The 12,545-nt window shown below is 39.0% G+C and overlaps 1 protein-coding gene across 1 annotated transcript in view; it reads left to right on the top strand.

Moving 5' to 3' along the window:
• Positions 1-657: 657 nt before the first annotated feature.
• BUD13 (BUD13 homolog) overlaps positions 658-12,545 on the top strand; it is a 33,156-nt gene continuing 21,268 nt past the window's right edge. The window contains exons 1-3 of the mRNA XM_045838739.1: positions 658-837; positions 2,779-2,872; positions 8,039-8,123. Coding sequence (XP_045694695.1) covers positions 695-837; positions 2,779-2,872; positions 8,039-8,123 — 322 coding nt within the window. The 5' untranslated portion in view covers positions 658-694. The remainder of the gene's footprint in view (positions 838-2,778; positions 2,873-8,038; positions 8,124-12,545) is intronic.

Here is a 12,545-nt window from a genome sequence, read left to right as displayed (position 1 = left end):
ATAGATGCAGGTCCTTTTCATTGGAAAGTTTCTCTAAAAGAGCTAGCTGGGGACTATCAATATCAAACATGGGGAACATATACAACTTTCCACATTTTTCATAGTAGTTATGTTTAGTTTGGAATTCCTGATTTCCTGCCTTGAGTGGTACAAGGAAGCCTATTAGAGCAGATTCCTCATTACCTAAACATACTTACACTAATACAAATAATACTATGTGCAAGACACTGTTTCAAGCACATTACATAGTAATATTATCTCAGTCCTCATAACCATTGAACTTGGTGTCTTTGTTATCTCCAATTTGTAAAATGATTTGCCCAAGGTCGTAGAGCTAGGAAGTTATGGAACCAGAACTCCAGAGCCTGTTTTTAACCACTACACCAGGGTCTCCCTGAAAGGTCCCGGGGGCAGAGATCTTGTTTGGTACGTGGCTATAACTTCGCGATTACAACAGCGCTTTCTGCATAGCGTATTGAATTAGTAGATGGATGGACAAACGGAAGAAACGTGGTTGCGCCCTCATAAGGTTGTAGAGTAGGTCCCGGAAGCTCCTCGTTCCTGGTAAGCCCCGGAGTGCTCTCCCCGGTCAGCCCTCCCGGTGGCAAACGCAGGCCGCCACTTCCGGTTCTGGCCCCACCTCCCCACCGCCGTCGTTCAGCGTTTCGTCTCCGGCGCCGCCCTCGCTGCTGCCATGGCGGCAGCTCTGCCACTCTCCAAGGCCGAGTATCTGAAGCGTTACTTGTCCAGGGCAGATCCCGGCGTCGGCAGGGGCTCCGAGTCCATTCTCAAGCGTCGCAAAAAGCGGCCTAAGCCTGGCAGTGCCGGCGGCAAGGGGTGAGTTGGGCCTGGCGGGGCTCGGCGCCCCTCACCTCTCCAACGCTTTCCTCGGCCACGGCTGTTCCTCCTACGCACAGTTCGGCCTCTCTCTGCTGCGGGCTCGTCGGAGCCTGGCCGAGCCCGGAGCCCGTGCAGACCTCGCTCGCGCCGCTGGGCATTCTCTTCAGTTCAAGTCAGGCTGTGACCTGCATTGTTCGTTTCTCGCCTTTACAGTCTTTCGTTCGCTCCCGTAGAGAATGAATTTTGTGTCCCGAGAATAATGGTGGAGCTAATTCAAAGCCTCTGTGTCTGGGTATTTAGGACCCAGAACCTGCGCCGAACCTCCAGTCGCAAGGACTCTGGTCCTGAGTCAGAAGCCTGTACTCACTTGCTCTTACTCAGTACTGCTAATACCGACAGTAACTAACATTTATACAGTTCTTGTCATATGCAGGCACTATTCTAGGTATTTTAGACATGAATTATTTAAGCTTTACACTACTACCAAGGAGTAAGTGTGAGGGCATAGTTGATTAGGATGGGCACCAAACCCAATATAAATGGCATTTCTAAGAAGAGAGAAATTTGGATACAGAAACTGGCAGAGGGAAAACAACCCTGTGAAGGTGAAGGCTGGGATTAGACTGACTGCAATTGGCCAAGGTATGCCTGGGGCTGACAGACATTGGAAGAATTAAGGAAATATTCTACTTTACAGCCCAGTGGACACTTGCCTTGCAGATATCTTGTGATTTCAGACTTCAAGCCTCCAGAACTGTGAGAGACATTTCTGTTGTTTTAAGCCACTCTATTTGCCCTCAGAAATTGATATACCCAGTAAGGTCAAATATGTCCACAGAGGTGATCCATTTCCTTTCCTGGTTTGGTTCTTGCCTTATTCTTGCTTTCTGTCTTTCTGCCCCTCTGACTTGTATGGATTCTTTGGAATCAGGGCCATGTAGTGAAAATATCTTGAGCTTTGGAGCAACACTGATCAGAATTTGAGTCCTAGCTGTGCCACTTTGTGATCCATGTGGGCAAGATATTTTATCTGTCTGAACCTTTGGGCAAGATATTTTATCTGTCTAAACTTTAGCTTTTTTTTTAAAAGAAAGTAATAGTGATGTCACTGATATCAAATGGTGGTTGTTGTTATTAGAGATATATAAAGTGATCTTCGTTTTTCAGATAATAACTGTTCACATGGCAGTTATTGTTATTTGCAATCATTCATAGTTTATCAATGTAACAAACATTTATTCAGTACTTCTTATGCCAGTTACTGCAGGGTGTGGAGAATACCACTCTGCATGAGAAAGTCATAGTTCCTATTCTAATGGAGCTTATAGTTTAATGAAGAGACAAGCTTTAAACAACTAAATAGGCAACTAATGATTTATGTCCTTTGTGGTATATGCAATGAAAGTATTCCAAGAATGTGCAACAGGGGTTCTTAGCTGGGGAAGTTAAGGAAGAGTAGTTAGGAAGATATGCTCATGAAAGTTAAATATAAGTATATGCTAGGATCTTAAGAATGAGTAAGAGTTTTCCAGTAGAGAATGACAAGAATAGTTTAGGCAGAGGGAAGGAACTGAGTATGTGAAAACAGACATGGTAGAACATGGAGGATCTTGTAGGATTTTGAGCTTTATCCTAAAACTAGTAGATAAATGTTCATAGGCTATTATTTAAGAACATTGCCCTGGCTGGTATGGCTCAGTGGATTGAGCACCACGCTGCGAACTGAAAGGTCACAGGTTCACCTTCTGGTCAGGGCACACGCTTGGATTATGGGCCAGCTCCCCAGTTGGGGTGGTACAAAAGACAGCTGATTGATTCTCTAACACATCAATTTTTCTCTCCCTCTCTTTCTGCCTGCATTCTCCCTCTCTAAAAATAAATAAAATCTTAAAAATAATAAGAATGTTAATCCTTTTTGATCTTTTTTTTCACATTTAGAATGCGCATTGTGGATGATGATGTGAGCTGGACATCTATCTCCACCAGTAAGCCAGAACAAGAGGAAGAGGAAGATGATGGAGATTTGCCTGTGGTATGTATCTTTGAGGCTCTGAGGACTTTGAAATTCAGGTCTTTCAATCTTAACTCCCAGTCCAGGGTAGATTTGTAAGAGGGTGAGTTGAGGGCACAGAATACTATTAAAGAGGTCTTTTAAAATAGTCTTCTTTGATGATGCCTATACTATCTTCTTTGTTTATGGCGGGGCCCATCAAAATAGAAAAGGGAACTAATTGTAGAGAGAGGCTCAACATCAGTGATGGAGCTGTGATGAGAATTCAACAGGTTCAATTTGTTGGAAGCTATCTTAAAAACAAGGATCAGGTTCAATTATAAGAAACTTCTTCTTTGTTTCTTTTATTCATTGACTCAGTTAAACTTTAAAATTTGTATACTCTTGTCTAAGTGATGGAGATATGTAGATTACTAGAACATAGTATCTGTACTCTAGAGGTCATACCCTAGAATGGTAGACTGAGTTTCAAATCTTATGTACCAAGTGCTATTAGAGCATAGGGAAAGTAGCACACCTTTTATTCCATTGGTAAATTCCATGAAGGATGTCAGTATCTGACATGAGTTTTGAAGGATAAGAGCCAAGTAGGCAAAAGTGTAGGCAAATAATCTAGCATTGGTATAGTCATGGAACCTTTGCTGAGAATAACTGAGAAACAAGTGAAAAGGAGAGCTGTTAATAGACTATGTTGTGATAAAGTTATAAAGATGAATTCCAGATTAGTATATGTTTATCCCCAGCATATTCTACACTTGATTATTTAAAAGATAGTTTGTTAGTAATTAGACAGGAAATAGTGATCATAAGGAATCAGTTAGTTTCAGTCAGAATCACTTATACCTAATTAATGTTAACATTTGTTTTAATAAAATTTTATTTTATGAAAGCAATATATATTTATCATAGAGTATTTGGGAATTTTAAGAAACTTTAAAGTTTTAAAAAAAGTATAAAAATCACTTATACTGTGACTATCCAGAGGTAATAACTCCTAACATTGAGATAGATATGTCTTTAATTCATAGATTATGCATACTTTTATTTATTTTTTTTCAAATATAATTGGGATCATACTGTATACATAGTTTTTGAACCTGGTCTTTCACTTAATAATATATTGTGAATACTTTTGTAAGACTTTAAAATATTCTTTGAGAATGTGATTTTTCATGGTTGTGTAGTAGCTCAGTATACATATTAATTTAAAATGTTTTGTTGCTGGATTGTTTCCTGTCTTAAAACATGAAAATGTGATTTCTAGCCAAGGGGGAGGTGTAGGTAGATACACTCTGCCTTCTCGCACAACCAAAAGGAGGGCAACAACAAATTTAAAAAAAAGTACAACCAGAACTGCCAGAAAATTGAACTGTACGGAAGTCCGACAACTAAGGAGTTAAAGAAGAAACATTCATCTAGACTGGTAGGAGGGGCGGAGACAGGCAGCTGAGGCAGAGAGGACATGTGGCACGGCAGCAGCTAGAGGACTGAGTGGACTGGTGAGGCAGAGGCTGGCAGTCCTACATTTGTGTGCAGATAAACTGGGAGGAACAACTGGGGGGCGAGGCAGACCACGCAACCCAGGGTTCCAGCGTGGGAAAAGAAAGCCTCAAAACCTCTGGCTGTAAAAATCTATGGGGGTTGTGGTGGCTGGAGAAATTCCCAGCTTCATAGGAGAGTTTGTTAGAGAGACCCATAGGGTCCTAGGATGTATACAAATACACCCACCCAGGAATCAGCACCAGAAGGGTCCAGTTTGCTGTGGGTGGTGGAAGAAGTGATTGGGAGTGGGGCAAGAGCTGAGCAAGTAGCATTATTTCCTCTTTGACCCCTCCCCTACACACAGAACCACAATGCAGTGATGTGGGTTGCCCCACCCTGGTGAATACCTAAGGCTCTGCCCCTTACAATGTAACAGGTATGCTAAGAAATATGGCCCAAATGGAAGAACAGATCAAAACTCCAGTAAAAGAACTAAGCAATGAAGAGGTAGCTAACCTATCAGATGCAGAGTTCAAAACACTGGTAATCAGGATGCTCACAGAATTGGTTGAATTTGGTCACAAAATAGAGGAAAAAATGAAGGTATTGCTAAGTGAAATAAAGGAAAATGTACAGGGAACCAACAGGGAAGGGAAGGAAACCAGGACTAAAATCAACGATCTGGAACAGAAGGAAGAAGTAAACATTCAACCAGAACAGAATGAAGAAACAAGAATTCTAAAAAATAAGACAGGCTTAGGAACCTGCAGGACAACTTTAAACGTTCCAACATCCGAATCACAGAGGTGCCAGAGGGAGAAGAAGAAGAGCAAGAAAATGAGAACTTATTTGAACAAATAATGAAGGAGAACTTCCCCAGTCTGGTGAAGGAAATAGACTTCCAAGAAGTCCAGGAAGGTCAGAGAGTCCCAAAGAAGTTGGACTCAAGGAGGAGCACACCAAGGCACATCATAATTACATTACCCAAGATTGAAGATGAGAAGAGAATCTTAAAAGCAGCACGAGAACAGGAGACAAGTTACTTAGAAAGGAGTTCTCATAAGACTTATCAGTTGATTTCTCAAAGAAATCTTATAGGTAAGAAGGGGCTGGAAAAAAGTATTCCAAGTCATGAAAGGCAAGGGCCTACATCCAAGATGACTCTGTCCAGGAAAGCTATCATTTAGAATGGAAGGGCAGGTAAAATGCTTCCCTGATAAGGTCAAGTTAAAGGAGTTCATTATCACCAAGCCCTTATTATATAAAATGTTAAAGGGACTTATCTAACAAAAAGAATATGATCAAAACTGTGAACAGTAAAATGACAACAAACTGATAACTATTAGCAACTGAACCTAGAAGAAACAAAAGCAAACTAAGCAAACAACTAGAACAGAATCACAGAAATGGAGATCACGTGGAGGCTTATCAGTGGGGAGGGGGTGAGGAGAGAATAGGGAAAAGGTACATGGGGTAAGCAGTGTAACTGGAAGTTTGAAAATAAGGGGAGCTTAAGAATAGTACAGTAAATGGAGAATCCAAAGAATTTATATGTACGACCTATGGACATGTACTAAGGGGTGGGGGCATGCTGGTGGAGAGGGATGCAGGGTGAAGGGGAATAAAGGGGAGAAAAAATGGAGCAACTATAATAGCATAATCAGTAAAATATACTTAAAAAAGAAAAAAATATCAAAATGCTTTGATAAACATATAGAAATCATTGTAGGAATCCATTATTTATTCCTGTTAAATGAAATTATGGTCCTTTTGAGCTACAGTCCTATATTGCTTTCCAAAAGGTGGTACCAATTTACACTTCTGGTACTACTTGAGTGTAAAAACTGGTATGAGAATGCCAGCTTTTCCATTTCTTTATCAATACTTGAACATTATTAACAACAACAGAACCCATGGCAAGCCTGTGCCAGCTTGGCAGGTGAACAATGGTATCCAGTCTCTGAAAAATAGTGAAGTGAGTAATTTTTCATAAGTTTCTTGGGCATTTCTATTTTATGAATTTCTTGGTATTTTGTCCATTTTTAGAAAATTGTTTTTTTTTCATTGATTTATTTGATATTTATATAAGTATATATTATCTGTTTTATGTTTCATAGGTATATTTTATCTTTACCTTTTAATTTATAATAGTTTTGACATTTAAAAATTGTAATTTTTATGTAGTCCTCTATTAATTTTCCTTTATAATACTACTTTTTGCTCCTATGATTGCTCCAAAACCAAAATAGGGAGGCTCTAACCCCACGCTGTCCTCTAAACTCGTTAAAACAGATCTTGGTCGTTGAATGCATTTGTATTACTGCAAAACGATCACCACCAGCTGTAATAATGGCCAAATAACTGGGACAACCACAATAGCAGTAGTAGCAAAGAATAATAGATATAATTTATTGAGCATTCACCATGCACAAGTACTGCTAAGCTCACATGAACTATCTCATGGAGTCCTGCTAACAGTCCTTTGAAACCTACTTTTACAAATGAGTAAATTGAAGCTTAGAGAAAATAACTTGCCAGAGGTTACACAAATACCAAACTGACAGAGCTGGGGATTTGGATCTCAGCTCATCTTGCTGGAAAGCCTGTGCTTTTAATGCATGTGAAGAGGTGTGAAAACTAGGTTATATGAGGAATGATGGTAGGCTCTTGGGAGAAGAGAAGTAGAGAGGTTTTATGTCTTGGGTTCGAATTCCAGTTCTGCCACTTGCTACTTTGTGATATTGAGAGAGTTACTTAATTTATCCGAGTCATAGTTGCCCTTTAGTAGTGTGGAACCTTTCTTTGCAGGGCTATTGTGAGGATTAAGTGAGATAGTAAAGTAGAACATTGCCTTGCACATAGTTGCTATTCTGTAACTAGAATTTATCATGCCAGCCCTTTTTGAAAGTCTGTAATGTGGAAGGAGGATCAGTTGTCAGAGGTCAGAACTATGGTTAATGGGAAGAAGTTATAGGAAGGTAAGTACTGGTCCAATAAAACTAAGAACTTTCTAGCATTGTCCCCAAAATGCAGTGGATTGCCTTTTAACATAATGAGTTCCCTGTTAGTGAATTGATTCCTTGACAGGGAGGGGACTAGGTGAGTAATCATTTATCAAGGATATTATAAAGAAGATTCCACATTTGTTTGGTAGTTTGGATGATATGAAGCATAGTTTTCTCTCGAAGGTTCTATGATTCTTTGTACGTCTTCATGACTTCTTTTGGCTGGGTTCAAGAATAGCTATCATTGTGACTACCTATAAAAACAAAGGTTTTATAAGGAACCCAAAACCCTTGATGAGTGATAGGCATGACAAAGAGCCTGCTTGTGTTTTCACTTTGAATGCAATATAATAAAAATAAAGAGGTAAAAATAAAACAGTAAAGGGAATTTAGCTTTTATCTTACAGGTGGCAGTTGTGTACCTGGCAAGTTGATAAAAAGGCTTGTAATGAATGAAATTAACCTTTGGAGGGGAATTGATTAGTTAGAGAAAGACCTAGAATTAAACCATCCAGTGACAATCAGATGTTTATGGAGCGAACATAACTGAGAACCACTAAATCTCTTCATGGCTATTTCGCGTTTGTATGTGCCATGTGTATTAGGAATGAGAATGGTTATAACTTAAGGTTCTCAAGACAGCAGTACTCCTTGGCTGTATCCTGTGGGTTTCCTCAACATAATGTCCTCACTCCCACAGGTGGCTGAATTTGTGGATGAGAGACCAGAAGAGGTAAAGCAGATGGAAACCTTTCGTTCCAGTGCCAAATGGAAGCTTCTGGGAGGTGAGTTCCAACAGGAGATAAATCTAAATTTTCTATTTATAGGGGAAGCCTTTTTTTTCCTTTTCTACTTTTTTTTTTTTTTTGAGGAACGCATAGTTTGTTTTTATTTGTCATTGATCCTGAAAAATATAGCATGAAATAGAATTCAGAACTTACTACCTTCGGAGGTAGTAAGACATGGGAACTGAAAGACCAGGTATCCCACTTTTTCTTTTATTTTGATATTAAGGTTACTGAGGTCAGAAAGTGAATCATTGGGGACCTTTCAGCACCCATTCTTCTTTGGCCCAGAATTGGTGAGTACTTAGTATACAGGCAAGACTTTGGAGGAGTTTATAAGCACCTGAAGAGCAGAGTTTGAAGACTTGAGTAACTTCTGTCCTTTCTCTGAATGAAGCAACTCATGTATGGGTTAAGGACCAATGTTTTCTGTCCTTGTTTCAGTAAATCTTTATTTGTTTTTCCCTTAAATATTGGTATTTTACAGGGCATTATTCTTCATGTGTCCATTCTATGTCATCTTTGTGGGCCAATAATTTAATTCTGTATTTAACAAAATGTTTGAGTTCTTGGACAAAGGGCATTTGTCGTCATGTCTGAGTAGAGATGAGACCAAGTCTTATTTAATTTGCTATTCCTCCAGGCTAGCATAGGGAGGTGTACTGATAAATGTTTGTTGAATTGCTAAAAGGTATTTGATTCTTGTAGCCTGTTGCTCCTTGGTAAATCATCACTTGAGACTTAGAAGTGATTTCCCCTTTTCAGCAACTTAGTAGGTAGTCCTGTTTACTGCAGGACACAGACTAATAAATAGTCCCAGTGAGTCACAGCCCTGGATGCAGCAGTTATTCGAGCTTTGTGGCCAGTGGAAGTATGCTGATTTTTTACCCCTTGTGTTCATACCTTCATAAATGAGGATTTTGCTACTTGATAGTTGTTTAACTCCAGTTCACCCTTGATGCTAATTCGTTTTGCACATTGTCTTATACTCTTGTGCCTTCAGGTTAATTATTCTGTAACTCTGATTTGAAAAAAATGCACAGCAAAAGTGACAATTGACTATAGACCATTTTCTCAGTTAATGTTCAGTGCATTATTTTGTTTTATGAATGAAAACTTTACTAGTATTCTTTCATTTGAATCCTGTTTTACTCTTTATAGTTTTAAAAACTTTTCAATTACAGTTGACATTCAATGTTATATTAGTTTTAGGTGTACAACATAGTGGTAAGACTGTTTTAATTATTATTTCCTGCCTTATCCTGTAGTAGTGTTTCAGTTTTTTCCATAGTCCTTTTTTCAGAGACAGTCTTTTGGTCTCCATCTCTGTAGGTCTAGGAAGTGACATACACATAAACACACACACACACACAAATAATTATTTTTGTTTTGCCTTATTCTCACTGCTCCATCCTCATTTGTTGCTGGAAATATCCTTACTGATCTCTGACCCTTACTTTCTTTTTAATAAATGACATGGAATTTATCAACCTCATGGATTACATTTATTGTCAGGTCTACAGGTATCAGTACTTTTCTCTGACGGGTGGATTCTAATTATTTAGGCCTATTCTCCAAAGTGAAGGAATTGAATAGGCTTAATTCATCCATTTAACAAGTATTCATTGGGTCCTACCTGGCTTTTATTTGTGTTTGGGCCATAGCTCTCAATGATTAAGTAACAGAGGGAGAGGAGAAACTAGATTTTGGAAATGTCCTAAGTTGCTATAAACAATCTTTCTCCTATGCTTTTGAAAACTGAAAGTTTCAAATTGTTTCCTTAACTACATTTTTTTGATGATACTAGAAATTTATTACGTTGCATACCTTTTTTTTTAAGTCACATACTTTAAATGAGTGAATTGTATGGTATTTGAATTATAATATCCCGATAAATCTGGTAGCAGAAATAAATGAGACAATTAGGGAAATCTGAAGGTTTGCAGGATAGGAGAGATGATTTATTGTTAGTTTTTTAGAATTATTGTTAATTTTTTAGGTGAGATAGTGGTATTGAGGTTATATTTGGAAAAAAAGAATGTTAACATGTAAAATACTATATTTATGGATGCAATAATTTAAAAATTACTCTCATGACCCTGAAGTATCACTTCACTTTAATGCCACCCTACTCTTAATACCAAATTCCTTCTCCAAATTCCCTATCCTCCCTCTCTCCATTTCTGATCTTACCATTCTTTTTTGAACCCATTCCAATCAGGCTTTCGTCCTCACTACCCCAGTGTTATAGCCAGTGGTCACTTGTAGCCCCTTGTCAACTGACTTGGTTGCTTTTCCTGGTTTCCTCTTATTTCAGTGGTTGCTCATTCTGTCTCAGGTTTCATTACCATTTCAATTCCTAAATGCTCGAGTGTTCTGGGATTCTTATATAACTTTTAAAAATTTCTGTATACCCTGAATATCTAGATGATCGCATGGCATTAAATACTCTTTACATGCTGATGTCTCCCAAATTTACATATCCAGCCTGGGACTTTATTCTGAATTCCAGATTCATATACCATATGTTAATTTAATAGGCTTTTCAAACTTGACGTCTCCAAAATTAAATTGATCTCTTCCCATTCTTTACAGTCTTTCCCATTTTAGTAAGTGGCAACTCCATTCTTTAAATGGCTCAGGCCAAAATCTTGGAATCTCCCTAACTCTGTTCTTTTTCTAATACCCTACGTCAATTACTTCATCAGATCCTGTGTACCATCTCATGTGAATATATGTAGATACCTCATTCCCTGCTTGTACTTCCCCCTGGCTACCCCCACTGTCTCTCACTTGGAGGACTGCAGCAGCCTCTTAAGTCACCCTTCTCTCGCTCCCCTACCATCTATTGTCAAAATAGAAGCTAAGTGATTCTTTTTTTTATAGGTATATTTTATTGGGCCCTGGCTGGTACAGTTCAGTGGGTTGAGCACTGGCCTATGAACCAAAAGGTCATTGGTTCCATTCCCAGTCAGGGCACATGCCTGGGTTGTGGGCCAGGCTCCAGGTGGGTGGAGCTCGAGAAGCAGCTGCACATTGATGTTTCTCTCCCTTCCTTTCTCCCTTGCCCTTGGTCTAAAAATAAATAAATAAAGTCTTTTTAAAAAAGTATATTTTATTGATTATTCTATAACAGTTTTTCCCCACTCTGCCCTGCACCCCGCAACCTTCCAGCATTCCCTGCCCCCTTAGTTCATGTCCATGGGTTATGCATATAAGTTCTTTGAATTCTCTGTTTTTTTTTTTTAAGATTTTATTTATTTATTTTTAGAGAGGGAAGGGAGAGAGAGAGAAACATCAATGTGCGGTTGCTGGGGGTTATGGCCTGCAACCCAGGCATGTACCCTGGCTGGGAATCGAACCTGGAACACTTTGGTTCCTAGCCCGCGCTCCATCCACTGAGCTACGCCAGCCGGGGCTTGAATGCTCTGTTTCCTATACCATTCTTAACCTCTCCCCATCTATTTTATGACTACCAATTAAGTTTCTTATTCCCTGTACCTTCCCCCCATTCCTCCCCTACCCTTCCCCACTGAAAACCCTACACGTGATGTCAATTTCTCTGATTCTGTTTGTGTTCTAGTTGTTTGCTTAGTTTTTGTTTTCAGTGTTTTTTTTTTTTTTTAGGTTCCGTTGTTGATAGTTGTGAGTTTGTTGTCATTTTACTGTTCATAGTTTTAATCTTCAATTTCTTAGATAAGTCCCTTTAACATTTTATATAATAAGGGCTTGGTGATGATGAACTCCTTTAACTTGACCTTATCAGGGAAGCACTTTATCTGCCCTTGCAGTCTAAATGATAGCTTTGCTGAAGAGAGTAATCTTGGATGTAGGTCCTTGCCTTTCATGACTTCAAGTACTTCTTTGTAGCACCTTCTTGCCTGTAAGGTTTCTTTAGAGAAATCAGCTGATAGTCTAATGGGAACTCCTTTGTAGATAACTGTCTCCTTTCCTCTTGCTGCTTTTAAGATTCTCCCTTTATCTTTGATCTTGGGTAACTTAATGATGATGTGCCTTGGTGTGTTCCTCCTTGGGTCCAACTTCTTTGGGACTCTCTGAGCTTCCTGGACTTGCTGGAAGTCTATTTCCTTTGCCAGATTGGGGAAGTGTTCCTTCATTATTTGTTCAAATAAGTTTTCAACTTCTTTCTCTTGTTCTCTTTTTGGCATCCCTATAATTCAGATATTAGAATAGTTTAAAGTTGTCCCAGAGGTTCCTAAGCCTCTTCTCATTTCTTTGAATTCTTGTTTCTTCATTCTGTTCTTTCTGGATGTTTATTTCTTCTTTTTGTTCAAAATTGTTAATTGGGTTTTGGTTTCCTTCTGGTTGATTTGAGTTCGTTCCCTGAATATTTTGCTTTATTTCAGTTTGGCTAGCCTTCATTTCTTCCTTCATTTTGCGACTGTGCTCAGTCAGTTCTAT

This window comes from Phyllostomus hastatus, unplaced genomic scaffold (assembly GCF_019186645.2).
Source record: "Phyllostomus hastatus isolate PE091 unplaced genomic scaffold, TTU_PhHast_1.1 phas_contig_113, whole genome shotgun sequence".
Classification (NCBI taxonomy): Eukaryota; Metazoa; Chordata; class Mammalia; order Chiroptera; family Phyllostomidae; genus Phyllostomus; species Phyllostomus hastatus.
The sequence above is the reverse complement of the archived record's forward strand: the minus strand, read 5'-3'. Positions and strand labels throughout refer to the sequence as shown.